This window comes from Bombina bombina, chromosome 2 (genome assembly GCF_027579735.1).
Source record: "Bombina bombina isolate aBomBom1 chromosome 2, aBomBom1.pri, whole genome shotgun sequence".
NCBI lineage: Eukaryota > Metazoa > Chordata > Amphibia > Anura > Bombinatoridae > Bombina > Bombina bombina.
Window position 1 is genome coordinate 486,825,448 of NC_069500.1, and position 26,019 is coordinate 486,851,466.

The window sequence follows — 26,019 nt, forward strand, 5'->3', positions numbered from 1 at the left end:
CAGGCTCTGGTTAGAATCAAGCCTGTTTACAAACCTTTGACTCCTCCTTGGAGTCTTAATTTAGTTCTTTCAGTTCTTCAGGGGGTTCCGTTTGAACCCCTACATTCCGTTGATATCAAGTTATTATCTTGGAAAGTTTTGTTTTTGGTTGCAATTTCTTCTGCTAGAAGAGTTTCAGAGTTATCTGCTCTGCAGTGTTCTCCTCCTTATCTGGTGTTCCATGCAGATAAGGTGGTTTTGCGTACTAAACCTGGTTTTCTTCCGAAAGTTGTTTCTAACAAAAATATTAACCAGGAGATAGTCGTGCCTTCTTTGTGTCCGAATCCAGTTTCAAAGAAGGAACGTTTGTTGCACAATTTGGATGTAGTTCGTGCTCTAAAATTCTATTTAGAGGCTACAAAGGATTTCAGACAAACATCTTCCTTGTTTGTTGTTTATTCTGGTAAAAGGAGAGGTCAAAAAGCAACTTCTACCTCTCTCTCTTTTTGGCTTAAAAGCATCATCAGATTGGCTTATGAGACTGCCGGACGGCAGCCTCCTGAAAGAATCACAGCTCATTCCACTAGGGCCGTGGCTTCCACATGGGCCTTCAAGAACGAGGCTTCTGTTGATCAGATATGTAAGGCAGCGACTTGGTCTTCACTGCACACTTTTACTAAATTTTACAAATTTGATACTTTTGCTTCTTCTGAGGCTATTTTTGGGAGAAAGGTTTTGCAAGCCGTGGTGCCTTCCATCTAGGTGACCTGATTTGCTCCCTCCCATCATCCGTGTCCTAAAGCTTTGGTATTGGTTCCCACAAGTAAGGATGACGCCGTGGACCGGACACACCTATGTTGGAGAAAACAGAATTTATGTTTACCTGATAAATTACTTTCTCCAACGGTGTGTCCGGTCCACGGCCCGCCCTGGTTTTTTAATCAGGTCTGATGATTTATTTTCTCTAACTACAGTCACCACGGTATCATATGATTTCTCCTATGCAAATATTCCTCCTTTACGTCGGTCGAATGACTGGGGAAGGCGGAGCCTAGGAGGGATCATGTGACCAGCTTTGCTGGGCTCTTTGCCATTTCCTGTTGGGGAAGAGAATATCCCACAAGTAAGGATGACGCCGTGGACCGGACACACCGTTGGAGAAAGTAATTTATCAGGTAAACATAAATTCTGTTTTTCGCACGCTTCCTCATTCTGGTTGCTATCCGGGCTGAGAAGTCGCATGGAGTTCTACTGCTGCATGGCTACTGTTTATAAAATATTTGGTCAGGCGGTAGTAGTGCTCCGGCAAGCAGTATTTTCTATTTTTCCTCCGGTCCTCTGATATCAGCATCCGGTTGGTCCTGGGAGGTCGATCGCTTGTTTGGTGGTAGGTAGGCACCTCAGCAGGCTGCTAAGGTGTCTGGAACAGCATTAATTTCATGTTTTTTACTATATTATAAAGACGGCAATAAACATTTTTGGGTTTAAAATTTAAAGGCACAGGCTGATTAATTTCATAACGGTCTAAGTTAATTTTCTCCTACATTGGTGTGTCCGGTCCACGGCTTCATCCTTACTTGTGGGATATTCTCTTCCCCTACAGGAAATGGCAAAGAGAGCACACAGCAAAAGCTGTCCATATAGCCCCCCTCTGGCTCCGTCCCCCAGTCATTCTCTTTGCCGCTCTGAACAAGTAGCATCTCCACGGGGATGGTAAAGAGTATGTGGTGTTAGTTGTAGTTTTATTTCTTCTATCAAGAGTTTGTTATTTTAAAATAGTGCCGGTTTGTACTATTTACTCTACAACAGAAAGTGATGAAGAGTTCTGTTAAAAGAGGAGTATGATTTTAGCACCAGTAACTAAAATCCATTGCTGTTCCCACGCAGGACTGTTGAAACCAGAGAACTTCAGTTGGGGGGAACAGTTTGCAGACTTATCTGCTCCAGGTATGACCAGTCTCTTTTCTAACAAGACATAGTAATGCTAGAAGACTGTCAGTTTTCCCTTATGGGATCGGTAAGCCATTTTCTTAGACTGAGTAACAGAATTAAGGCTTATAAATTGGGCTCTATGCTGGTTGACACTATTGTGGGCTAAATCGATTTGTTTATATCATATTTATATGACATTTGGAGTGTTTTGTGAACTTTGAAACACTTTTGGGAACATTTTATTACGCCTGGCAGTTGTTTAGACGCCTAATCTAGTCAGAAAGGCCCCTTCACTCTGGTATGCAGAGGGAGGAGACCTCATTTTCGCGCCTCAGTTGCGCAGTTACTTCTAAGGCAGTGCATGCAGCTTCATGTGAGAGGGTCCTGTGGCTGAGAAACGGACTCAGGAAGGTTTATTTCTGTGGTGAATAACCCCTAAGGAAGGTAAATGCCGCAGCAAAGTCTGTGGCAGGGACTGTAGTGTGTTTAAACCGGTAAATTGAACTATTAGCTCCGGTTTGCTCATTTAAGGGTTTAGAGACTTGAAATTTGGTGTGCAATACTTTCAAAGCATTAAGACACTCGGGTGTAAATTTTATAAAGATTGGATATTTCCTTGATAGTTTTTCAAACATTCAGAAATAAAGTGGGCTCTTTTTATTATTTAAAGAGACAGTAACGGTTTTGCTTAAAATCGTTTTTATTGCATTAATAGCCTGCCTAAATCTGTCTAACATGTCTGTACCTTCAGATAGCATATGTTCTGTGTGTATGGAAGCCAAGGTGGTTCCCCCTTTAAATGTATGTGCAAATTGTGCCATGGCGTCCAAACAAAGTAAGGACAGTACTGTCACATTTAATAAGGTTGCCCAAGATGATTCTTCAAATGAAGGTAGTGGGGATAGCTCATCATCCTCTCCTTCTGTGTCAACACCAGTTTTGCCCGCCCAGGTGATACCTAGTACATCTAGCGCGCCAAAGCTTGTTACTATGCAGCAATTAACAGCAGTAATGGATAATTCTATAGCAAATCTTTTATCCAAACTGCCAGCATTTCCCAGAAAGCGTGATTGCTCAGTTTTAAATACAGAGGATGAGCAAGTTGGCGCTGACGATAATTTATCTGTTATACCCTCACATCAATCTGAATTGGCAGTGAGGGAGGGTCTGTCTGAGGGAGAAATTTCTGATTCAGGAAAAATTTCTCAGCAGGCAGAACCTGATGTCGTGGCATTTAAATTTAAGCTAGAACATCTCCGCGCCCTGCTTAAGGAGGTGCTAGCTACTCTTGATGATTGTGACTCTTTGGTGATTCCAGAGAAGTTGTGCAAAATGGACAAATTCTTAGAGGTCCCTGTGCATGCTGATGCCTTTCCGATACCCAAGAGGGTGGCGGACATAGTGACTAAGGAGTGGGAGAAGCCAGGTGTACCTTTTGTTCCACCTCCTATATTTAAGAAAATGTTCCCCATTGTCGACCCCAGAAGGGACGCATGGCAAAAGGTCCCTAAGGTAGAGGGGGCAGTTTCAACGTTAGCCAAGCGCACAACTATTCCTATTGAGGACAGTTGCGCTTTCAAAGATCCTATGGATAAAAAATTGGAAGGATTGCTTAAAAAGATATTTGTTCAGCAAGGTTTCCTTCTTCAACCAATTTCGTGCATTATTCCTGTCACCACGGCGGCGTCTTTTTGGTTCGAGGAACTAGAAAATTCGCTCCAAAAGGAGACTCCATATGATGAAGTCATGGACAGAATTCACGCACTAAAGTTGGCTAATTCCTTTATTTTGGATGCCGCTTTTCAATTGGCAAAATTAGCGGCGAAAAATTCAGGTTTTGCAATAGTGGCGCGCAGGGCGCTTTGGCTAAAATCTTGGTCGGCGGATGTGTCGTCCAAAACAAAATTGCTTAATATTCCTTTCAAAGGTAAGACCCTTTTTGGGCCAGAATTGAAGATTATTTCAGACATCACTGGGGGAAAGGGCCATGCCCTCCCACAGGATAGGCCTTTCAAGGCTAAGAACAAATCTAATTTTCGTTCCTTTCGCAATTTCAGGAACGGACCGGCTCCTAACTCTGCAGCCTCTAGACAAGAGGGTAACACTTCCCAGCCTAAACCAGCATGGAAACCATTGCAAGGCTGGAACAAGGGTAAACAGGCCAAGTAGCCTGCTGCTGCTACCAAGACAGCATGAAGGGGTAGCCCCCGATCCGGGACCGGATCTAGTAGGGGGCAGACTTTCTCTCTTTGCTCAGGCTTGGGCAAGAGATGTTCCGGATCCCTGGGCACTAGAAATAGTCTCTCAGGGGTATCTTCTAGAGTTCAAGGAACTTCCTCCAAGGGGAAGGTTCCACATGTCTCGCTTATCTTCAGACCAGATAAAGAGACAGGCATTCTTACATTGCGTAGGAGACCTATTAAAGATGGGAGTGATACACCCAGTTCCAACAGCGGAACAAGGTCTGGGTTTTTACTCAAACCTGTTTGTAGTTCCCAAAAAAGAGGGAACTTTCAGACCAATTCTGGATTTAAAAATTCTAAACAAATTCCTCAGAGTTCCATCATTCAAAATGGAAACCATTCGGACGATTTTACCAACAATCCAGGAGGGTCAATATATGACTACCGTGGACTTAAAGGATGCGTACCTGCATAGTCCAATCCACACAAAGATCATCATCAGTTCCTGAGGTTCGCCTTTCTGGACAAACATTACCAGTTCGTGGCTCTTCCATTCGGTTTAGCCACTGCTCCCAGAATTTTCACAAAGGTACTAGGGTCCCTTCTAGCGGTTCTAAGGCCGAGGGGCATTGCTGTAGCACCTTACCTAGACGACATTCTAATCCAAGCGTCGTCCTTTCCAAAGCAAGGGCTCATACAGACATTGTCTTAGCCTTTCTCAGGTCTCACGGGTGGAAGGTGAACATAGAAAAGAGTTCCCTGTCCCTGTCCACAAGGGTTCCTTTTCTGGGAACAATAATAGATTCTGTAGAAATGAAGATTTTTCTGACAGAGGTCAGAAAGTTAAAGCTTCTAAACGCTTGTCAAGTTCTTCAATCTATTCCTCAGCCTTCCATAGCTCAGTGCATGGAGGTAATAGGATTAATGGTTGCAGCAATGGACGTGGTTCCTTTTGCTCGAATTCATCTAAGACCATTGCAACTGTGCATGCTCAAACAGTGGAATGGGGATTATGCAGACTTGTCTCCCCAGATTCAAGTAGACCAGGTAACCAGAGACTCACTCCGCTGGTGGTTGACTCAGGATCACCTGTCTCAGGGAATGAGTTTCCGCAGACCAGAGTAGGTCATTGTCACGACCGACGCCAGTCTCTTAGGCTGGGGCGCGGTCTGGGACTCCCTGAAAGCTCAGGGTCTATGGTCTCGGGAAGAGTCTCTTCTCCCGATAAACATTTTGGAACTGAGAGCGATATTCAATGCGCTCCTGGCTTGGCCTCAACTAGCGAAGGCCAGATTCATAAGATTTCAGTCGGACAATATGACGACTGTAGCGTACATCAGTCATCAGGGGGGAACAAAGAGTTCCTTGCCGATGAGAGAGGTATCCAAGATCATCAAATGGGCGGAGGATCACTCCTGCCATCTATCTGCAATTCACATCCCAGGAGTAGACAACTGGGAGGCGGATTATTTGAGTCGTCAGACTTTCCATCCGGGGGAGTGGGAACTCCACCCGGAGGTCTTTGCCCAGTTAACTCAACTATGGGGCATTCCAGATATGGATCTGATGGCGTCTCGTCAGAACTCCAAGGTTCCTCGCTACGGGTCCAGATCCAGGGATCCCAAGGCGACGCTAGTGGATGCATTGGTAGCGCCTTGGTCGTTCAATCTAGCTTATGTGTTTCCACCGTTCCCTCTCCTTCCCAGGCTTGTAGCCAGGATCAAACAGGAGAAGGCCTCTGTGATTCTAATAGCTCCTGCATGGCCACGCAGGACTTGGTATGCAGACCTGGTGAATATGTCATCGGCTCCACCATGGAAGCTACCTTTGAGACAGGATCTTCTAGTACAAGGTCCATTTGAACATCCAAATCTAGTCTCTCTGCAACTGGCTGCTTGGAAATTGAACGCTTGATTCTATCTAAGCGTGGGTTTTCAGATTCAGTTATAGATACTCTGGTTCAAGCCAGAAAACCTGTGACTAGGAAAATTTACCGTAAGATATGGCGAAAATATATCCGTTGGTGCGAATCCAAGGGATTCTCTTGGAGTAAAATTAAAATTCCTAGGATACTTTCTTTTCTCCAAGAGGGTTTAGATAAAGGCTTGTCAGCTAGTTCTCTAAAAGGACAGATATCTGCTCTGTCTGTTTTGTTGCACAAATGTCTGGCAGCCGGGCCAGATGTACAGGCGTTTGTACAGGCGTTAGTCAGAATCAAGCCTGTCTACAGACCTATGACTCCTCCATGGAGTCTAAACTTAGTTCTTTCAGTTCTTCAAGGGGTTCCGTTTGAACCCTTACATTCCATAGATATTAAGTTACTATCTTGGAAAGTTCTGTTTTTGGTTGCTATTTCTTCTGCTAGAAGAGTTTCTGAATTGTCTGCTTTGCAGTGTACTTCTCCCTATCTGGTATTCCATACAGATAAGGTAGTTTTACGTACCAAGCCTGGTTTTCTTCCAAAAGTGGTTTCCAACAGGAATATTAACCAGGAAATAGTTGTTCCTTCTCTGTGTCCGAAACCAGTTTCGAAGAAGGAACGTTTGTTACACAACCTAGATGTGGTCCATGCTTTAAAATTCTATTTAGAAGCAACAAAAGATTTCAGACAGTCATCATCCTTGTTTGTCGTTTATTCTGGTAAGAGGAGAGGGCAGAAAGCTACTGCTACCTCTCTTTCCTTTTGGCTGAAAAGCATCATCCGATTGGCTTATGAGACTGCCGGACGGCAGCCTCCTGAACGAATTACAGCTCACTCTACTAGAGCTGTGGCTTCCACATGGGCCTTCAAGAACGAGGCTTCTGTTGATGAGATCTGTAAGGCAACGACTTGGTCTTCTCTGCATACTTTTGCCAAATTTTACAAATTCGATACTTATGCTTCTTCGGAGGCTGTTTTTGGGAGGTTTTGCAAGCTGTGGTGCCTTCCGTTTAGGTTACCTGACTTGTTCCCTCCCTTCATCCGTGTCCTAAAGCTTTCGTATTGGTTCCCACAAGTAAGGATGAAGCCGTGGACCGGACACACCAATGTAGGAGAAAACAGAATTTATGTTTACCTGATAAATTTCTTTCTCCTACGGTGTGTCCGGTCCACGGCCCGCCCTGGCTTTTAGTCAGGTTTAAAATTTTTATTTCTGTACACTACAGTCACCACGGCACCCTATAGTTTCTCCTTTTTCTCCTAACCGTCGGTCGATGACTGGGGGGCGGAGCCAGAGGGGGGGTTATATGGACAGCTTTTGCTGTGTGCTCTCTTTGCCATTTCCTGTAGGGGAAGAGAATATCCCACAAGTAAGGATGAAGCCGTGGACCAGACACACCGTAGGAGAAAGAAATTTATCAGGTAAACATAAATTCTGTTTTTTCCATCTGGGATTTACTTGTTGGGGATTTACCTTTGCTGGCTATCCTTTGGTTCTGTCTTAAAGTCACAGTTGCATATATTTAAAAAAAAAAAAAAAAAAGTTTTATTTTATGTGAGAGATGGATACTGAAGCTGATCAATCTGCTCTTTGCTCTATGTGTTTGAATGCTCAGGTTGAACCCCCTATTCCTTTTTTGTCCCTCATGTGTTGAGAGGGCCTTGAATTACAAAGAAAGGATTTTTCATGAGCAAGCCTCTTCTAAGGCGGATGCTTCTCAGGGGTCTTAAGATGAGATTCAAAGTATTTCGCAGCGGTCTCCCCAAATGTCCCAAGAGATTTCGCCCGCTCAAGCAGTGCCTTGTAATAATACTTTAGCTTCAAATATTTCCTTAATGGATATAGCTAAGGTAGTGTCTTCTATTTCTGATAGATTATCTGCCTTTCCCATGTTTCAAGACAGACGTAAAAGGAGTGACCATGGAGTCAGTAAGGATACTGATGCATTGGTGTCATTTTCAAATTTACCCTCTCAAGAACATGAGTTGGAGGGTTTGGAGTCTTTATCTGAAGGTGAACTTTCTGATTCTGGAAGTTCTGTACCTTTTTCAGATTCGGAGGTGGTTTCTTTCATGTTTAAGTTAGAACACCTCCGCCTGTTACTCAGGGAGGTATTAACAACTTTAGATGATTGTGACTCTACAGTAGTAGTGGCTCCTGAAAAGTTGTGTAAGATGGATAAATATTTTGAAACTCTCTCGTATTTAGATGTTTTTCCAATACCTAAGAAGACTGGAGATTATTTCTAAGGAATGGGACAGACCAGGTATTCCTTTTTCTCCATCCCCGGTCTTTAAGAAAATGTTTCCTGTAGCGGACGCTAAAATTGGCAGACAGTCCCTAAGGTGGAAGGAGCTGTTTCCACCCTGGCTAAACGTACGACTATTCCTATTGAGGATAGCTGTGCCTTTAAGGATCCTATGGACAAGAAGTTGGAAGGATTTATACTCATCAGGGGTTATTGTTGCAGCCTACTGCATGCATTGCCATGGTTACTAGTGCAACAGCTTATTGGTTTGACGCTCTGTCTGAGTCTCTCAGACATGAGACCCCTTTGGAGGAAATCCAGGCACTGAAATTAGCTAATGCCTTTATTACTGATGCTTCGTTGCAAATTACTAAATTAGCTGCAAAGACTTTGGGGTTTTCTATCTTGGCCCGCAGAGCCTTGTGGTTAAAACCCTGGGCTGCGGATGTGTCTTCCAAGTCTAAGCTTCTAACAATTCCTTACAAAGGAAAAACCTTGTTTGGACCTGGCCTAAAGGAAATTATTTCTGATATCTCTGGAGGTAAGGGTCATCTACTTCCTCAGGATAAGAGAAACAAGCAAAAGGGACGTCAAAGTAATTTTCGTTCCTTTCGAAATTTCAAGAGTAATTCCTTTGTTTCCTCCGCCAGACAGGACAGAAACTTTACCCAGCCTAAGCCTACTTGGAGACCCAACCAGTCATGTAACAAGGGAAAACCATCCAAGAAGCCTGCTGCCGAATCCAAGACAGCATGAAGGGTTTGCCCCCGATTCAGGACCGGATCTGGTCGGGGGGCAGACTATCTTTTTTCGTTCAGGCATGGGTAAGAGATGTTTCAGGATACCTGGACTATAGAGATTGTGTCCAGGGGATATAGACTGGATTTCAAAGCCTTTCCTCCTCTGGGAAGGTTTCTCCTTTCAAGGTTATCTGCAAACCAGATAAAAAGAGAGGTGTTCTTATGTTGTGTAAGAGACCTCTCCTCCATGGGAGTGATTGTTCCAGTTCCTACTCAGGAACAAGGAGAAGGTTTTTATTCCAATCTGTTTGTAGTTCCCAAAAAGGAGGGAACTTTCAGGCCAATCTTAGACCTCAAGAGTCTAAACAAATTCCTCAGAATCCCATCAATCAAGATGGAAACTATTCACACTATTCTGCCATTGATCCAGGAGGGTCAATTCATGATGACTTAAAGGATGCATATCTTCATGTTCCTATCCACAAGGAACATCACAAGTTCCTAAGATTTGCATTTCTGGACAAACATTTCCAGTTTGTGGCTCTTCCTTTTGGGTTGGCCACAGCACCCAGAATTTTCACAAAGGTTCTGGGGTCTCTCTTATCGGTCCTAAGACCACGGGCATTGCAGTAGCGCCTTACCTGGACGATATTCTAATCCAGGCCCCTTCTTGCCATCAAGCAAAGTTTCATACCGACCTTGTCATAGCCTTCCTGAGATCTCACGGGTGTAAGGTGAATTTAGAAAAGAGTTCTCTAGTCCTAAAGACAAGGGTTACCTTTTAGGGAACTTTAATAGATTCTGTTCAAATGAGGATTTTTCTGACAGAAGTCAGGAAATGAAAGATTATAGATACCTGTCGAGTACTCCAAACCACTCCGAATCCATCTGTGGCCCAGTGTATGGAGGTAATCGGATTGATGGTAGCGGCGATGGACATCGTCCCATTTGCTCGGTTCCATCTCAGACCTCTGCAGCTGAACATGCTCAGACAGTTGAATGGAGATTATGCGGACTTGTCTCCTCAAATAGTCATGGAGAAGGAGACAAGAGACTCTCTTCAATGGTGGTTGTCTCTGGATCATCTTTCTCAAGGAACCTGGTTTCGCAGACCTTCCTGGGTGATTATGACAACAGACGCCAGTCTTGGGATGGGGAGCCGTCTGGGGTTCTCTGAAGACTCAGGGAGTGTGGACCCGAGCGGAGTCTCTTCTTCCTATCAACATTCTGGAACTGAGAGCGATTTTCAATGCGCTTCTGGCCTGTCCTCAGTTGGCCTCGGCCCGGTTCATCAGATTTCAGTCGGACAACATAACGACTGTCGCCTACATCAATCATCAGGGAGGAACGAGGAGTTCCTTGGCGATGTCAGAAGTATCCAAGATCATTCAGTGGGCGAAGAACCGCTCTTGTCATCTGTCAGCAATCCACACCCCAGGGGTGGACAACTGGGAGGCGGATTTTCTAAGCAGACAGACTTTCCATCCGGGCGAGTGGGAACTTCATCCAGAAGTGTTCTCAAGTCTGATCCTCAAATGGGGTCAATCGGAGTTGGATCTCATGGCATCTCGACAGAATGCCAAGCTTCCGAGGTACGGGTCGAGGTCCAGGGATCCGCAGGGGGAACTGATAGATGCTCTGGCAGTTTGTTGGTCCTTCAAGCTAGCACTTCTTCCTCGGGTCATTGCTTGAATCAAACAGGAGAGGGCTCCGGTGATCCTCATTGCTCCTGCCTGGCCTCGCAGGACTTGGTATGCGGACCTGGTAGACATGTCGTCTCTACCACCCTGGAGACTTCTGTTGAGGAAGGATCTTCTCATTCAAGGTCCCTTCCTTCACCCAAATCTAGTTTCTCAGAAGCTGACTGCTTGGAGATTGAACGTTTGATTTTGTCAAAATGAGGTTTTTCTGATGCGGTCATTGAGACCTTGGTTCAGGCTCGTAAGCCGGTAACTAGAAAGATTTACCATAAGATATGGCGTAAATATCTTTATTGGTACAAATCTAATGGCTACTCGTGGAGTAAGATTAGGATTCCGAGAATTTTAGCTTTTCTCCAAGAGGGATTGGAGAAGGGTTTGTCGACTAGTTCCTTAAAGGGTCAGATTTCGGCTTTGTCGGTGTTGCTACATAAACGTCTGGCAGAGGTTCCAGATGTTCAATCTTTCTGTCAGGCTCTGGTCAGGATCAGACCTGTATTTAAGCCTATTGCTCCTCCATGGAGTCTTAATTTGGTTCTTAATGTTCTTCAAGGGGTTCCATTTGAACCTATGCATTCCTTGGACATTAAACTTCTGTCTTGGAAAGTTTTATTTCTGGTTGCTATTTCTTCTGCTCGTAGAGTGTCCGAGCTCTCGGCGTTGCAATGCGCTTCCCCTTATCTCATTTTTCATGCAGATAAGGTTGTCTTGCGTACCAAGTTGGGTTTTCTTCCTAAGGTAGTTTCGGACCGAAACATTAACCAGGAGATTGTTGTACCTTCGTTGTGCCCTAATCTTTTTTCTCAGAAGGTGTGTCTTTTGCACAATCTTGATGTTGTTTGTGCTTTGAAGTTTTATTTACAGACGACAAAGGATTTTCGTCAGTCTTCTTCTTTATTTGTTGTTTTCTCAGGGAAATGAAGGGGTCAAAAGGCGACAGCTATTTCGCTTTCTTTCTGGTTGAGGAGTATCATTAGCTTTGCTTATGAAACCGCTGGGAAGCAGCCTCCTGAGAGGATTACGGCTCATTCTACTAGAGCTGTGGCTTCTTCATGGGCATTCAAGAATGAAGCAACTCTTGAACAGATTTGTAAAGCTGCTACTTGGTCCTCTCGTCAAACTTTTTCTAAATTCTGCGAATTTGATACTTTTGCCTCAGCTGAGGTGGCTTTTGGGAGAAAGGTTCTTCAAGCAGTGGTGCCTTCTGTTTAGGTATCCTGTCTTGTCCCTCCCGTATCATCTGTGTCCTCTAAGCTTGGGTATTGTATCCCATAAGTAATGAAGATGATCTGTGGACTCCTCATGTCCTTAAGAGGAAAAGAAAATTTATTCTTAACTGATAAATTTGTTTCCTCTTGGACATGACGAGTCCACGGCCCACCCTGTCTGTTTAGACAGGATGTTATTTTTTCTAAACTTCAGACACCTCCGCACCTTTGGTTTTTCCTTTCTCTTCCTAACTTCGGTCGAATAACTGGGTTGGAGGGGAAGGGAGGGTCTATTTAACAGCTTTGCTGTAGGTGCTCTTTGCCGCCTCCTGCAGGCAGGAGGAGAATATCCCATAAGTAATGAAGATGATCCGTGGACTCGTCATGTCCAAGAGGAAACAAATTTATCGGGTAAGAATACATTTTCTTTTTCAGAAGGTTTGGTTCCAGTCTGTTAAAGGGACAGTCTACACAAGAATTTTTATTGTTTTAAAAGATAGATAATCCCTTTATTACCCATTTACCAGTTTTGCATAACCAACACAGTTATAATATACTTTTTAACCTCTGTGATTATCTTGTATCTTAGCCTCTGCAAACTGCCCCTTTTTCAGTTCTTTTGACAGACTTGCAGTCTAGCCAATCAGTGCCTGCTCCCAGATAACTTCTTGTGCACAAGCACAGTGTTATCTATATGAAATACGCGAACTAACACCCTCTAGTGGTGAAAAACTGTTAAAATGCAATCTGAAAGAGGTGGGCTTCAAGGTCTAAGAAATTAGCATATGAACCTCCTAGGTTAAGCTTTCAACTAAGAATACCAAGAGAACAAAGCAAAATTGGTGATAAAAGTAAATTGGAAAATTGTTTAAAATTACATGCTCTATCTGAATCATGAAACTTTATTTTAGCCTAGACTGTCCCTTTAAGGATAGGTGAGACCTCCCAGAGGAAGGTTTCTCTGTCTTATGTTCCAAAAACTCATTTAAAAGCAAAAGCCTTCTTTCAGTCCATTTCGGATCTGAAATCTATGGGAGTCATTGTTCCAGTTCCAATTTTGGTACAGGAGTTGGGTTGTGTACCTGTTCACAAGGATTATCTAGTCAAAATAGACCACTATCAATAATCAATAAATACACTAATTTAACAGCTATCAAGGCAAAACGATTCAGACACAGAATGCAATTTTAAACAACTTTCCGATTTACTTCTATTATCAAATTTGCTTCATTCTCTTGGTAACCTTTGTTAAAGGAGCAACATTGCACTACTGTGAGCTAGTTGAACACATGGGTGAGCCAGTGACAGGAGACATATATGTGCAGTTACTAATCAGCAGCTTACTATATATGCTTTTCAACAACAAAATACCAAAAGAAAAAAAGGGAATTAGATAATAGAAGTAATTGGAAAGTTGTAGAAAATTGCATGCTCTCTCTGAATTATGAGAGAAAAAATTTGGGTTCCATGTCTCTTTAAATCATATAGAATGGTCACTTCCTAATCTGATGTATCTCAATACAATAAATATTTTAAAAAGCTTAGTACTTTGTCTTGAAAGCTATTAATTTTTTTGTATAAATTGGTAGCAGTCAATTTAACTATTTTCAGATCAGAGGGCATTTATATTTTACATTTTATACTGATTTGTTTGATTTTATTAAGTTTTTGTTAAGTTGTTTTTTATTATTATTAATGCACTTACATACATTTTGGCATAGATAGTTTTGTTACTCTCGAGCTTGATTTAATTGGATATGAGTCCTATGGGAATGCTTCTTTCTACCTAATTTATGTACCAAACATGTATGTATATCGCCTTTCATTGTGGTGGGTGTTTTGTACCTGTAGGATATCTATTGACTTTTTTATTTTAAGCCTACTATCTAATTTCTTATGTGGAAACAAATCACCTCCTTAAGTTTCTTAATTACAAAGAGAACTGTACATGTTTGAAGATGAATACTGCCATTATATTACCTAAGTGCTGTGACAGTACCATTTCATGCTGTGGTATGTCTTCTGTTCTAAAACCATAGAAATGAGTGCTAGTGGGGTCATGGGCATTATTTCAGAACCCAGTGAATCTGAGATTCAGCCTACTATTTCCCCTACTATTCACACATATTTACAAATGTATCTTACTTGCTCATCGTTACTCACAAGTATTATTTGTCTGTGCATAAAAGAGCAGTTAGTCTTCAGGGAGGCTGAAAGGGGGATTCTGTTGGAGAGACAGGTCTCTGGAGAACTTAAAAAGCTACCTATATGGTTATACACACACACACCTTGAAATTTCCGCTGTTCCTGGACAAGTAAAATATTTGACTTTTGTCCTATCTTTAACATTGAGAGGATAGTAACCTTTTCCCTTTGGGCTCGTACCTTTTTAACCCCTGACTAGTAAACTATATTGATATTTTTCAACCCCTGTATGTATATGCCATGATCTCAAGTTGGAAGGTAACCTATTCAGTGTAAGTTAAATAAGCACTTTTTTTTATAGAAAGTCTGGTTGATTCATAGGGGCCGATTTATTATATGTCTGTCCGACATTATCCGCTCAGCGGATCATGTCCGACAGACATAAGCTGTCAGCATTTAGCATTGCACAAGCAGTTGTGGTAAACTGCTACTGCAATGCCACCCCCTGCAGATTTGCGGCCGCTACCAGGGGTTGTCAATCAACCCGATCATATGTGATCAGGCTGATTTGCTGTTCGCTGCTTCTTAACTGCTGTTTCCTGAAGGCTCGCACGGACACAGATGATTTAGGCACCATACGGTGCTTAATAATTCGGCTCCATGGAATAGACTTCAAATAGAGATTATACAGACAAACTGGGAAGAGAATTTTAGAATACACTGAATATGCCTATGGGTATTCTAATAATTAATTACAATTACACTTCAGAAATAAATACATTTCTATGCTTGAAAAGGCAAGCTAGGATAAAAAAAATAATTAGTGAGCCATCTAAATTTACACTGATTCAGGAAAATTAACGTGGAGCAATTTTAACAGCTTTACATGGAAAAAAACCTGCTGTTGATAACGCTATTGTGTTCAGGCACAAATAAGTGTATAAATGTAAAACAGATTGTGGTACAACAAATCAGGTCAATGTCACATCACATCACAAACAAATAATATGCATTAATAAAATATAAATCCTAAAACATCACAAAAGTCTTATCTTAGTCCAAATTGGACCAACCAGTGGTCCAAGGAAAATGGGAACCCCAAATGGGGTGGATGTCCTAGGATCTTGAATCTGGGCTGCTCCTCTCTAGGTCAAAATGTATCCAGAAGATCACAAAACAGAGGGCGCCTTCTAGCATAACACGGTGATGTCAAGGAGATATGTAGATATCCTGTGTCGTTGTTATACTCACAAGAGTGGCAGCACCCTATTGTGCTAAGTGGAGCGTACTGGGATCTCTTTGTCCCAGCTCACTGGTACCCCTCCAGGGATCAAGAGTCCACCAACTCGGGGTGTCAGCTCCAGATAGGCTCAAAAAAGCTCCGGTTTACAATACGTTCAAAATAAGTTTATTAAAATCAAAGTTAAAAACGAAGGGTGCAAACACTCGCCCAAAGTGTATGAAAGAGATTAAAATACAGATTGCAACATGTTTCTCAGCTATGCTAGCTGTTTCATCAGGCATCTGTTACTGAACTGGAAGCACTGGATTTTAAATTCAAACCCACCAATTCCAGGCTAATGCTAGGCCTGCCCATTATCTTAAACCAGGTGTAATTCATTGTTAAAATGTAAACATCATTCTATGACTTAAACAGACAAAATAAAACAATACATGATGCATACCTACTATTATATCTATAACATTACTACAATTATATACACCATTGATGATCCTCTCAGGGATAATGTACATAAAATAACTGTATAATATTGTCAATTAAAGATGTGCATATATACACACATCTATATATCTATCTATCTATCTATCTATATATATATATATATATATATATATATATATATATATATATACACACATTGACCATTTAGGTCATCATTATTAAGATATGCAACATCTATAGCTTTACATTAGTAAATCCCTCTTTGCTATTTGTCACTTGGGGAAATTCCCTAAAATAATCTACACGTTACCTCATCTATGACGTATAGCGGCACGCCCCCTGGAAGGACCAACATATCGCTTTACACATCATGGTCTCGGGGAGATTTTTGACACACCTATCAGGGTTTGTTTCTGAAACCAACAGCCACCACGCTGATCTTACAGCGTGTTACATGATCAGCTGTTAACGTACGGCCCGATCTAATACCTATATCGGACTAACTCAAATGTCATCTTCATGTTTATTATAAGGGATATACTTTCAGCTCACTAACATTTGGGATTGACACAGTGAGTGACAAATGTGAGCACTATAGAGGAAATTGTTGAGTGGTTGTACACAATATTTTGTCCACTAAAATCACCACAAAGGGCTAATATGAATGTATCTTTAAAGCATTGATGAGTGGTCATCACTTTGTAAGTTGGCCATTTGATAATAGGGATCTGGAGATGTATGTATGTATATACAGTGTGTGTATATATATATATATATATATATATATATATATGCACATCTTTTATTGGCAATATTATATAGTTATTTTAGGTACATTATCCCTGAGAGGATCATCAATGGTTTATATAATTGTAGTAAGTTTATAGATATAATAGTAGTTATTTTGTCTAAGTCATAGAATGATGTTTAAATTTTAACAATGAATTACACCTGGTTTAAGATAATGGGCGGGTCTAGCATTATCCTGAGATTGGTGGGTTTGAATTTAAAAGCCAGTGCTTCCAGTTCAGTAATAGATGCCTGATGAAACAGTTAACACAGCTGAGAAACGCATTGCAATATGTATTTTAATCTCTTTTTTACACTTTGGGTGAGTGCTTGCACCCTTAGTTTTTAACTTTGATTTTAATTAACTTATTTTGAACGTATTGGAAGCCTGAGCTTTTTTTGAGCCTATCCGGAGCCGACACCGCAAGTTGGTGGACTCTTGATCCCTGGAGGGGTACCAGTGAGTTGGGACACTGAGAGATCCCAGTACGCTCCACTTAGCACAATAGGGTGCTGCCGCTCTTGTGACTATAACAGCAACACAAGATATCTACATATCTCCTTGACAGCTCAAATGGAAAAAACCCCACCAAACCCTCAAAATAATTGCGTTAGACACATGTCAACAAGAGGCAGCAAAAAGAATCAACCTCTCATTGTGTGGAATCAAAGAAAGAGAACAAAGCTCATTTGACTGTATGTTCCTGCAGGAGCTTTGAATACAATACAGCTGCTTGTCCCTTTAAGTTATTCTGCTACTGATGGTTGTTCATAACTAAACAGATTTTTAAGAGAAATAGTTGCAAAGAATGCTAACTTTATCTGGAATCGGCATCTAATTAAAAAAAAAAAAGTCAGTATATCCTTTGTTACATTTTAATATACCCTCTTATAAATGAATTTTAGTTGTTGTTTTTAAACAAAACAAAGCAACTGGTCCTGAGAGATTTACAGAGTGGTATTACTGGTACCTGTGTCTGCTCACAGTGCCCCTTGAATATGGTGATATCATTTTGTCGCTGATTTTGGCTCTAAGCCTGTAGCTGTTGGGGACACAAGAAGATGCAGTGATTCAGAACTCTTAACGGGGGAGCATCAGCTTATTAGTCATTCGTCCTTTTAATAAAGGTGAAGCGTCTAGTGACGCTCTATCAGAAGGGCAGGCTGACATTGGGCATATTTGCAGTTGCAGGTACTTGTACTGGAATAGTTATCCCCATACAATCAGAGGAGTCCTTATTGCAAAAAGGGTATAGACAAGTTGTTTTTTATGTAAATAAAACATGATATATAGCTTTAACCTTTTCTGGTGTCTCCTTTTTTTCCAGCTCACACTGCAGAGCACACAGTGCAGGGTGGCTTTCTTTGAAGAACTATAAAATGTAATCAGCGCTGCCCGGATGGCCATAATATTACCAGGATTACAATTATGTAATGGACTGAATTCTGTGACCCCAGAGCATCTTGAAGTGATGTGACTTTAAACGTTTCATTGCAATTATGGAAACGGAAGTTTACAATTTATTTCAACTGCCTTTTTTATTTTAATTCAAGTCTGCTTTATGTTTCTTTGATTGCCTCTCTGACCTCTGCAAGGGTTAATATCGAATATGATCATGACTTGCACGATTGGTTGTGTGTGTGTGTGCGCTTTAAATAACAAAACACAGTTTGCAGGAGGAGCACTACAGTAAATTTGCAAATATTATTCAGCTATGACAAATGTGTCCCATTTATGCCAGAAAGAAGACAACCATAAAAAAAAAAACTTTTGTTATTGAGCTCACACTAATTATTGCAGCCCCACTGCTTTTGCCTTAATTTGTTTCTACAAACCTCGCATGCCATTTTGACATTACCGATTTTCTTTTAAATCTGACACTACAAGAAAAGAAAAAGGAGCAAAAACAGGCCGTTTGGAATGAAATCTGCAATGAAATCTCACTGACCTAATTTAGTTTGCTCTGATGGATTTTAAAAATAAAGCTGCAGTATTTTTATATGTATATTTTATATATTATATATCCTGTGTCTCCCTCTTCATTGCAGTCGTACCTTTGTTAGACTGATGGAGAAGTCTCAATATTCTGTCTTGTTTTAAAAAAAAAAAAAAAGTTAAATAGCTGGTTTATATTAAAAATTAACTGGCAAAGTGGTATCTTTATTTATTTGGAAAACACTAGTTTTGAGTGTTTGCATGCATGAATGTTAAAACCTTCATGTTTTGGAAAGATACGTAAGGAAGATGTGACATTGACTGTTCTATAAGTGATGGTTGAAATGCTATGGACATGTGAAGAGATCTGGGGGGGGCTGTGTAAACGATGACGTTTGAAATACTCTGCATATGTAGAGATAGGGCTCCATTTAATAAGCTACAAATATAGCTCTGGATCGCCTTCAGCCATAGGCTCGCTCGATAACTTCTGCTTCTTAACCTATTCGCCAACTATAAAGTGGAGTTTTTTAATTCCCCGGACTTCTCCGACCGGGAGATTGACAACCTCTGCTTGCGTGTCTTAGGGTCATTTGTACTGATAATAAACAGCAGCTGGAAAAATCCTTGTTTGTCAGGACAGTGCCACTCAGAGTGCAGTCTCTTTTAGCTCACTACATCTCTCACTACACCTCTCACCAAGGAGAAATATCATATAGTATATCAATGTGACTCTGCCAAAAAGACAGTTCAGCCCCAAAATACCAAGCAATTCGGCTCTGAAAAATGAAAGAGCAACAACTTCAGACAAATGTTTTGGCCTGCCTGGGCCTCATCAGTGAGGTGCAGTTGCACCCCTCTAGGTCATGTGAGCAAGGAGTGCAGTCTCTTTCATTTCCTAAGATTCTGCTGCAGACATCACTCCTGAGGAGAGCGTTTTCACTGTTAGCTGTCTGGGTCTAGAAGGTGGTAAGTGCCCCAGCCATTGCGAGTATTAAGGTGCCGTTTTTTAAATAAAAGCGTTTCTTTTTTATTGTCCTTCTGTGGTTATATACAAAGCTATGAAGGACTCTGATACTACCTTAGAAGGTTCTGCTCCTTCTGTACTGATTAATAATTCCTGTTTATATTGTAAGGAGGCTGTGGTTTGCCTGCCTGCTTAATTTTGTTCCATTTGCCTAAACACTGTTCTAAAGTCTAAGAAGGGAGACAAGCCTGCTAATACTCATAGCACTATTAGCCCTTCTGAGCCGTATACTTCTCAGGAATCCGAGTCCCAAGAAATTACTACCCTTTCTACATTACCTGCTCCACATGCAGTTCCCCGCGGCACAACTAATCCTCAATCTGGAGGGGGCTTTTTTCCAGCAGGCTTTACCTCGCAGTTACAATCGGCCGTGTCTGCGGCCCTGAGTGCCTTACATCGCTCTAACAAACGCAAGAGAAAGGTTAAACATAGTTCTTCTGACCTAGAGTCATCTAAATAGTTGTCGGATTTACCTAATATATCCCAGCTATCCGAGGATGAGTTAGCCTCTGTAGCTTCAGAGGGTGAACTTTCTGAGTCGGAGACTTCAGTTACTAAACCTCCTTCAGCGGAGGAACGGTCCTTTAGATTTTAAATTGAGCGTCTGCGTTTTTTATTAAAGGAGGGTCTGTCTACTCTAGAGGTTCCAGAGGCTACATTACCTGAGGATCCTAAGATCCCTAAATTAGAAAGGGGTTTACTAAGATAGGAAGGTCCCTCTGACTCCTGTGCCAGTTAAGATGGCGAACATTATAAGTAACGAATAGGAAAGAGTAGGAACTTCTTTTTCCCCCTCGTCTACTTTTAAAGAATTATTCCCAGTCCCTGACTCTAAATTAGATTTGTGGAGCTCCATCCCGAAGGTGGATAGCGCTATCTACACGCTGGCTAAGCATACTACTATCCCTCTGGAGGATAGTTCTTCTTTTAGAGAGCCTATGGATAGAAAAATGGAAACTTTTCTGAGGAAGATGTTTCAACATACATGGTTTTTATTTCAACCGGCGGCAGCTGGAGTAGCTATCTACTGATACGACACTCTGTCGGAGCTCATTGAGGTGGAGACTCCCTAGAGGATACTCAGGAGAGAATTAAGGCACTGAGAATGGCTTAACTCCATTTGTAATGCGAATATGCAGAAGTCGGTCTGTGGATATGACTTCTAAATCTAGACTCCTTTCTCTTCCCTTCAAGGGGAAGATTTTATTCGGTCCAGGGCTGGAGTCCATCATCTCTATGGTTACCGGAGGGAACGGTGCCTTCCTAACGCAAGATAAGAAAAATAGGCTTAAGGGACGGCAACTGTCTAATTTTCGTTCCTTTCATGCTGACAAGTTGCAACAACATCAGTCCTCTCCCAAGTACAAGCAGCCCAAGAATACTTGGAAACCCGCTCACTCCTGGAATAAGTCCAAACAGACTAAGAAGTCCGCCGGTAACAAATCGGCATGAAGGGGCGGTCCCCAATCCGGGATCAGATCGAGTAGGGGCAGACTGTCTCTTTTTTCAGACGCTTGGTTCCAGGATGTACAGGATCCTTGGGTCCTGGAAGTTGTATCTCAAGGATACAGGATAGGATTCAAGTCTCATTCGCCCAGGGGCAGATTCCTACTCTCCAGTCTTTCGACAAGATCATAAAAGATGGCTGCTTTCTTAGGTTGCGTACGGGATCTCTCCACTCTAGGAGTATTTGTCCCGGTACCTACAGCAGAAAGAGGTTTGAGGTTTAATTCAAACCTTTTTGTGGTTCCAAAGAAGGAAGGGAACTTTTCGTCCAATTCTCTTCTTTCAAGATGGAGACAATACTGTCAGTCCTTCCTCTGGTTCAGGAAGGACAGTTTATGACCACAATAGACCTAAAGGATGCATACCTTCACGTTCCGATTCACAGGGAACATTTTCTGTTCCTGAGGTTTGCTTTTCTGGACCAGCACTTCCAGTTCATAGCTCTTCCGTTTGGCCTAGCTACTACTCCAAGGATATTTACAAAGGTTCTGGGGGCTCTTCTAGCAGTTGCCAGAACACAAGGTATTGCAGTAGCACCTTACCTGGACGATATCTTGGTACAGGCATCATCTTTTCATCTAGCGGAAGAACATTCGGAGTCCCTTCTCAGTCTTCTTCGATCACATGGATGGAAGATAAACTTGGAAAAGAGTTCTCTTACTCCAAGTACAAGAGTGAATTTCCAGGGAACTATAATAGACTTCATATCCATGAGAATATTCCTCACAGATCAGAGACTTTGCAAGCTAACTTCTGCATGTCTTGCCCTCCAGGCCTCCTTGAGACCCTCCATGGCTCAGTGTATGGAGGTAATCGGATTTATGGTGTCCTGCATGGACATCATTCCTTTTGCCAGATTCCATTTCAGACCCTTATAACTATGCATGCTGAGACAATGGAACGGCGACCATTCAGATCTGTCTCAACAGAGTGTGCTGGGACAGCCTGACGAGAGAATCGCTCTCCTGGTGGCTCTGTCCAGATCATCTGTCCCAAGCCACTTGCTTTTTGAGATCGTCCTGGGAGATTGTGACTACGGACACAAGCTTTTGCAGCTGGGGAGCCGTTTGGAGGAAGGAGTCTTCCCTTCCTATCGATATTTCGTAACTCTGGGCAATCTTCAATGCCTTGAAGGCTTGACCCCTTCTGGGTTCATTCCAGTTTATCAGATTCCAATCAGATAATATAACCACGGTTGCCTATATCAACCATCAAGGGGGATTGAGAAGTTCCTTGGCGATGAGAGAAGTATCTCAGATACTAGAGTCGGCGGAGACTCACAAATATACGCTGTCAGCGAACAACATTCCGGGTATGGACAACTGGGAAGCGGACTTCAACAGCAGGCAATCCTTTCACTCAGGGGAGTGGTCTCTTCACCCCAAGGTGTTTGCAGAGATATGCAGCGAGTGGGGGATGCCAGAGATGGATCTTATGACATTCCGCCACAATACCAAGCTACCCAGGTACGGGTCGAGGGATCCTCAGGCGGAAATTGATAGATGCCCTATCAGTACCATGGAGATTCAGACTCATATCTTTTTCTTCCATTACCGCTTCTCCCTCGTGTGGTGGCTCGCATCAAGTAGCAGCGAGCATCTGTGATTCTGATTGCTCCGTCGTGGCTGCGTGGGGATGTCCTCATCTCCTCAGTGGAGGTTACCTTGTCACAGATATCTGCTGATACAGGGTCCCTTCGTTCATCAAAATCTAGATTCTCTGAAGCTGACTGCGTGGTCTTAGCCAAGATAGGGTTTTCTGAGAGTGTTATCGACACTCTGGTTCAAGCTCGTAAGCCAGTTACTTGTCGTATCTACCATAGAGTGTGAAGGACTTACTTGTACTGGTGTGAAGATTGTGGCTTTTCCTGGCATAAGGTTAAGATTGCCAGAATTTTATCTTTTCTCCAGGATGGACTGGAGAAGGGCCTATCTGCTAGTTCCCTGAAGGGACAGATATCGGCCCTGTCAGTGTAACTGCACAAAAGATTGGCTGAGCTTCCGGATGTACAGTCCTTTGTTAAGGCTCAGATCAGACCCGCCTTGGAGCCTCAATCTTGTTCTTAGTGTTTTGCAGCAGGCACCGTTTGAGCCTATGCATACTGTTGACATTAAATTGTTATCTTGGAAGGTTCTTTTTTTTGTTGACTATTGCCTCTGCGCGCAGAGTTTTTGAGATTTCTGCTTTTCAATGTGATCCCCCCCTTATCTGTTTTTTCATGCTGATAAGGCAGTTTTACGCACTAAACTAGGGTTCCTCCCTAAGTTGGTTTTGAATCGTAACATTAATCAAGAAATTGTTGTTCCTTCCTTGTGTCCTAATCCTTCTTCAGTGAAGGAACGTTCGTGCCTTGAAGTTCTATCTTCAGGCTACCAAGGAATTCCGACAATCTTCCTCTTTGTTTGTCATCTATACGGGGAAGCGTAAGGGGCAGAAGGCTACTACGACTTCTCTTTCTAGAGCAGTGGCTTCCTCTTGGGCTTTTAAGAACAAAGCCCAATTTTACAAGTTTGATGAGTTTTCTTCGGCTGTAGCAGCTTTCGGGAGAAAAGTTTTGCAGGCTGTGGTGCCCTCAGAATAGGGTCCGCCTCTTTTTTTTCTTCTGTTCCCTCCTGTTATTCATTCAGTGTCCTCTGGAGCTTGGGTATAGTTTTATCAACAGTAAGGAATGAAGTTGTGGACTCTCTCTGCCATATGGAAGGAAAACATAATTTATACTTACTAGATAAATTCCTTTCCTTCCTGGTTTGGAGAGTCCATGACCCCACCCCACCCGTAATTAATTTTTTTGATGGATGTTCCCTTTTTAGATTTTTTCTTCTGGTACCTTTTATACCCTGATGTTTCTCCTACTTTTCCTTGGCAAAATGACTGGGGGATAGGGGAAGTGGGAGGGATATTTAAGCCTTTGGCTGGGGTGTCTTTGCCTCCTCTGGTGGCCAGGTGTTGTATTTCCCAACAGTAAGGAATGAATCTGGCAAGCATAAATTATGTTTTTTACAACTAATTAGTTCATTTTATGCTCCTTATCTACAGTATAGTATCTGGAACTATTTGTTCTCATGGTCTACAATTTATAGCAGGATTTTTTTATTTATTTAAATTTGTGTTTTTTTGTTTTTTTTTTGTTTTTTTTAATATAAATTTTTATTGAGGGTAAAAGATGCATACACATAAAGGTACAATGGATAAATATAAAGTCATACAATCAGCAATAAACATGACAATAAGGTGGCGTATAAAGCCATACAATATCGAAAGCTGTCAAATTAATACCTGAATAAAAGTGTAGAACATATCAAACTTGAACCCTCTTTTTTCTACCTCCGTTAGACAGATGAGGCCACTTTTGGACCTCCAATGTAGTCCTTAGGATCTATAAATGGAGGTTTATAGTATCATTAGGCCACTTATGGGCCTTAAGGCTTATCAGCTTCAAACACAGCAAACTTAGAGAAAGATTTATCAACTTTTGATATAACAGTTAAATATGAGCAACCGAAACTGGGGAGAGCTATAGGTACAACTCAACTAGGCAGCAGAAGATAGTTTACAATACCTATTTTGCAGTAATAATGTATATGTTACAACAACAAAATAGGGACCCATCCAAACCTAAATACATTAATCCCTTTATACAAAAAAAAAAAAAGTCCAAATAACAAGCAATACTTTCCCCCTTTTGGAGCAAAACAGCCACTTTTGGACTGTAGACCATTCAGTATATGTAAAATGGAGGGTGCAAGGGATATACAATATAGAAAATGCTTTTATATAGGAACCATCATTAAAAGAAAGTGGCGAGAATAAGACATATAGTATAACACAATGCCTATTATAACATTAGCATATATAAAGTTAATTGTGAACTGTGAAGTTAAGAGTAACCGGCAATGGAGTTAATTATATATAAACTAGGGGGGAACAAAGTACCATACCAGATATACATCCAGCAACGATTGTCAACTAACTTTAAAGTTTATGTACACACTACAAGTGTACCTAAAAGGGAGCTCAGCCCCAATATATATATTCTCACATCGTAACAGGCATTAATTAGAAAATAGGTTAGGATTAAACTTATATATTAGTACTGTTAACCTCATGGCGAAATGTTCCCCCATTTAACCACCGCCAACAATATAGGATATACTGGGGTTTCGAATACTCTGGAGGCGGGGCATAAAGGGCCAAAAGACAAGGGTCATCTGCAATTTACGCTCAGGCTAACCTAGGTGGTATAGTTTTGGGGCTGGGATCTAAAGGGTATCTTAGTCTAAAAAAAAACCCCATATGTATAGCACATCGTAGCAATAGTATTTAGTAGCACAAACAGAGAAACACATCCAAAGTAGCTCTATGCATAGGAGGTTGATATATCGAGTGTGAGGGTGTAAAACTGTGAACCTTATGGTGAGATAATAAACTATCACCAGCATTAACAAATATTATGAAGAATGTAATGATCCGTGGATAAAGCAGGGAAAACTCTACCACACACAACTTATACAATTTAAACTAAGGGGAGCTTAGTTGATATGACTGAGTTAGAATTTGAGACTAAGATGTAAATTAGCCTTATCAAGCATGTTGCAGACATTAAGAATACATTAGTATTATTTGAATGCATGACCGAGAAAACGGAACTGGGAAATATTAATGTGGGTGCAAGTTAATATATCAAGTCACATACTGTATAAGCAATAATCTAATTTATCTAATTGGCCAGCAGTGTCTTTTAATTGGAAAATTATCTTGATGAGTTATATCATACCACAACTTTAAAACATAACAAACTTAGACTCTTATAGGGATGCTTCGTAGTGAAGGAAAAAGTTCACCATAACGGTATTGCAATTCTACAATCCCAGTCTTGTGGTATGGAATAGTCCCTGTCTCCTGTTTAGCCCACTCCGTGTCGATCATCCCGGGTGCCAGAGAATGTGTCGATAGTGTGGTGTCCTGCAAAAGAGATTTGCCGGCCCCATAGGCTCACTGTAATCGATATGATTTGTCTCTC

At 41.7% G+C, this 26,019-nt stretch overlaps 1 protein-coding gene across 2 annotated transcripts in view; it reads left to right on the forward strand.

Moving 5' to 3' along the window:
• The window catches only part of NF2 (NF2, moesin-ezrin-radixin like (MERLIN) tumor suppressor), a 161,506-nt gene extending 142,824 nt beyond the window's left edge, over positions 1–18,682 (forward strand). For both annotated transcript variants that reach the window (XM_053702186.1, XM_053702187.1), the window contains one exon: positions 17,859–18,682. In XM_053702186.1, coding sequence (XP_053558161.1) covers positions 17,859–17,909 — 51 coding nt within the window. In that variant the 3' untranslated portion in view covers positions 17,910–18,682. The remainder of the gene's footprint in view (positions 1–17,858) is intronic.
• The last annotated feature ends 7,337 nt before the right edge of the window (positions 18,683–26,019 follow it).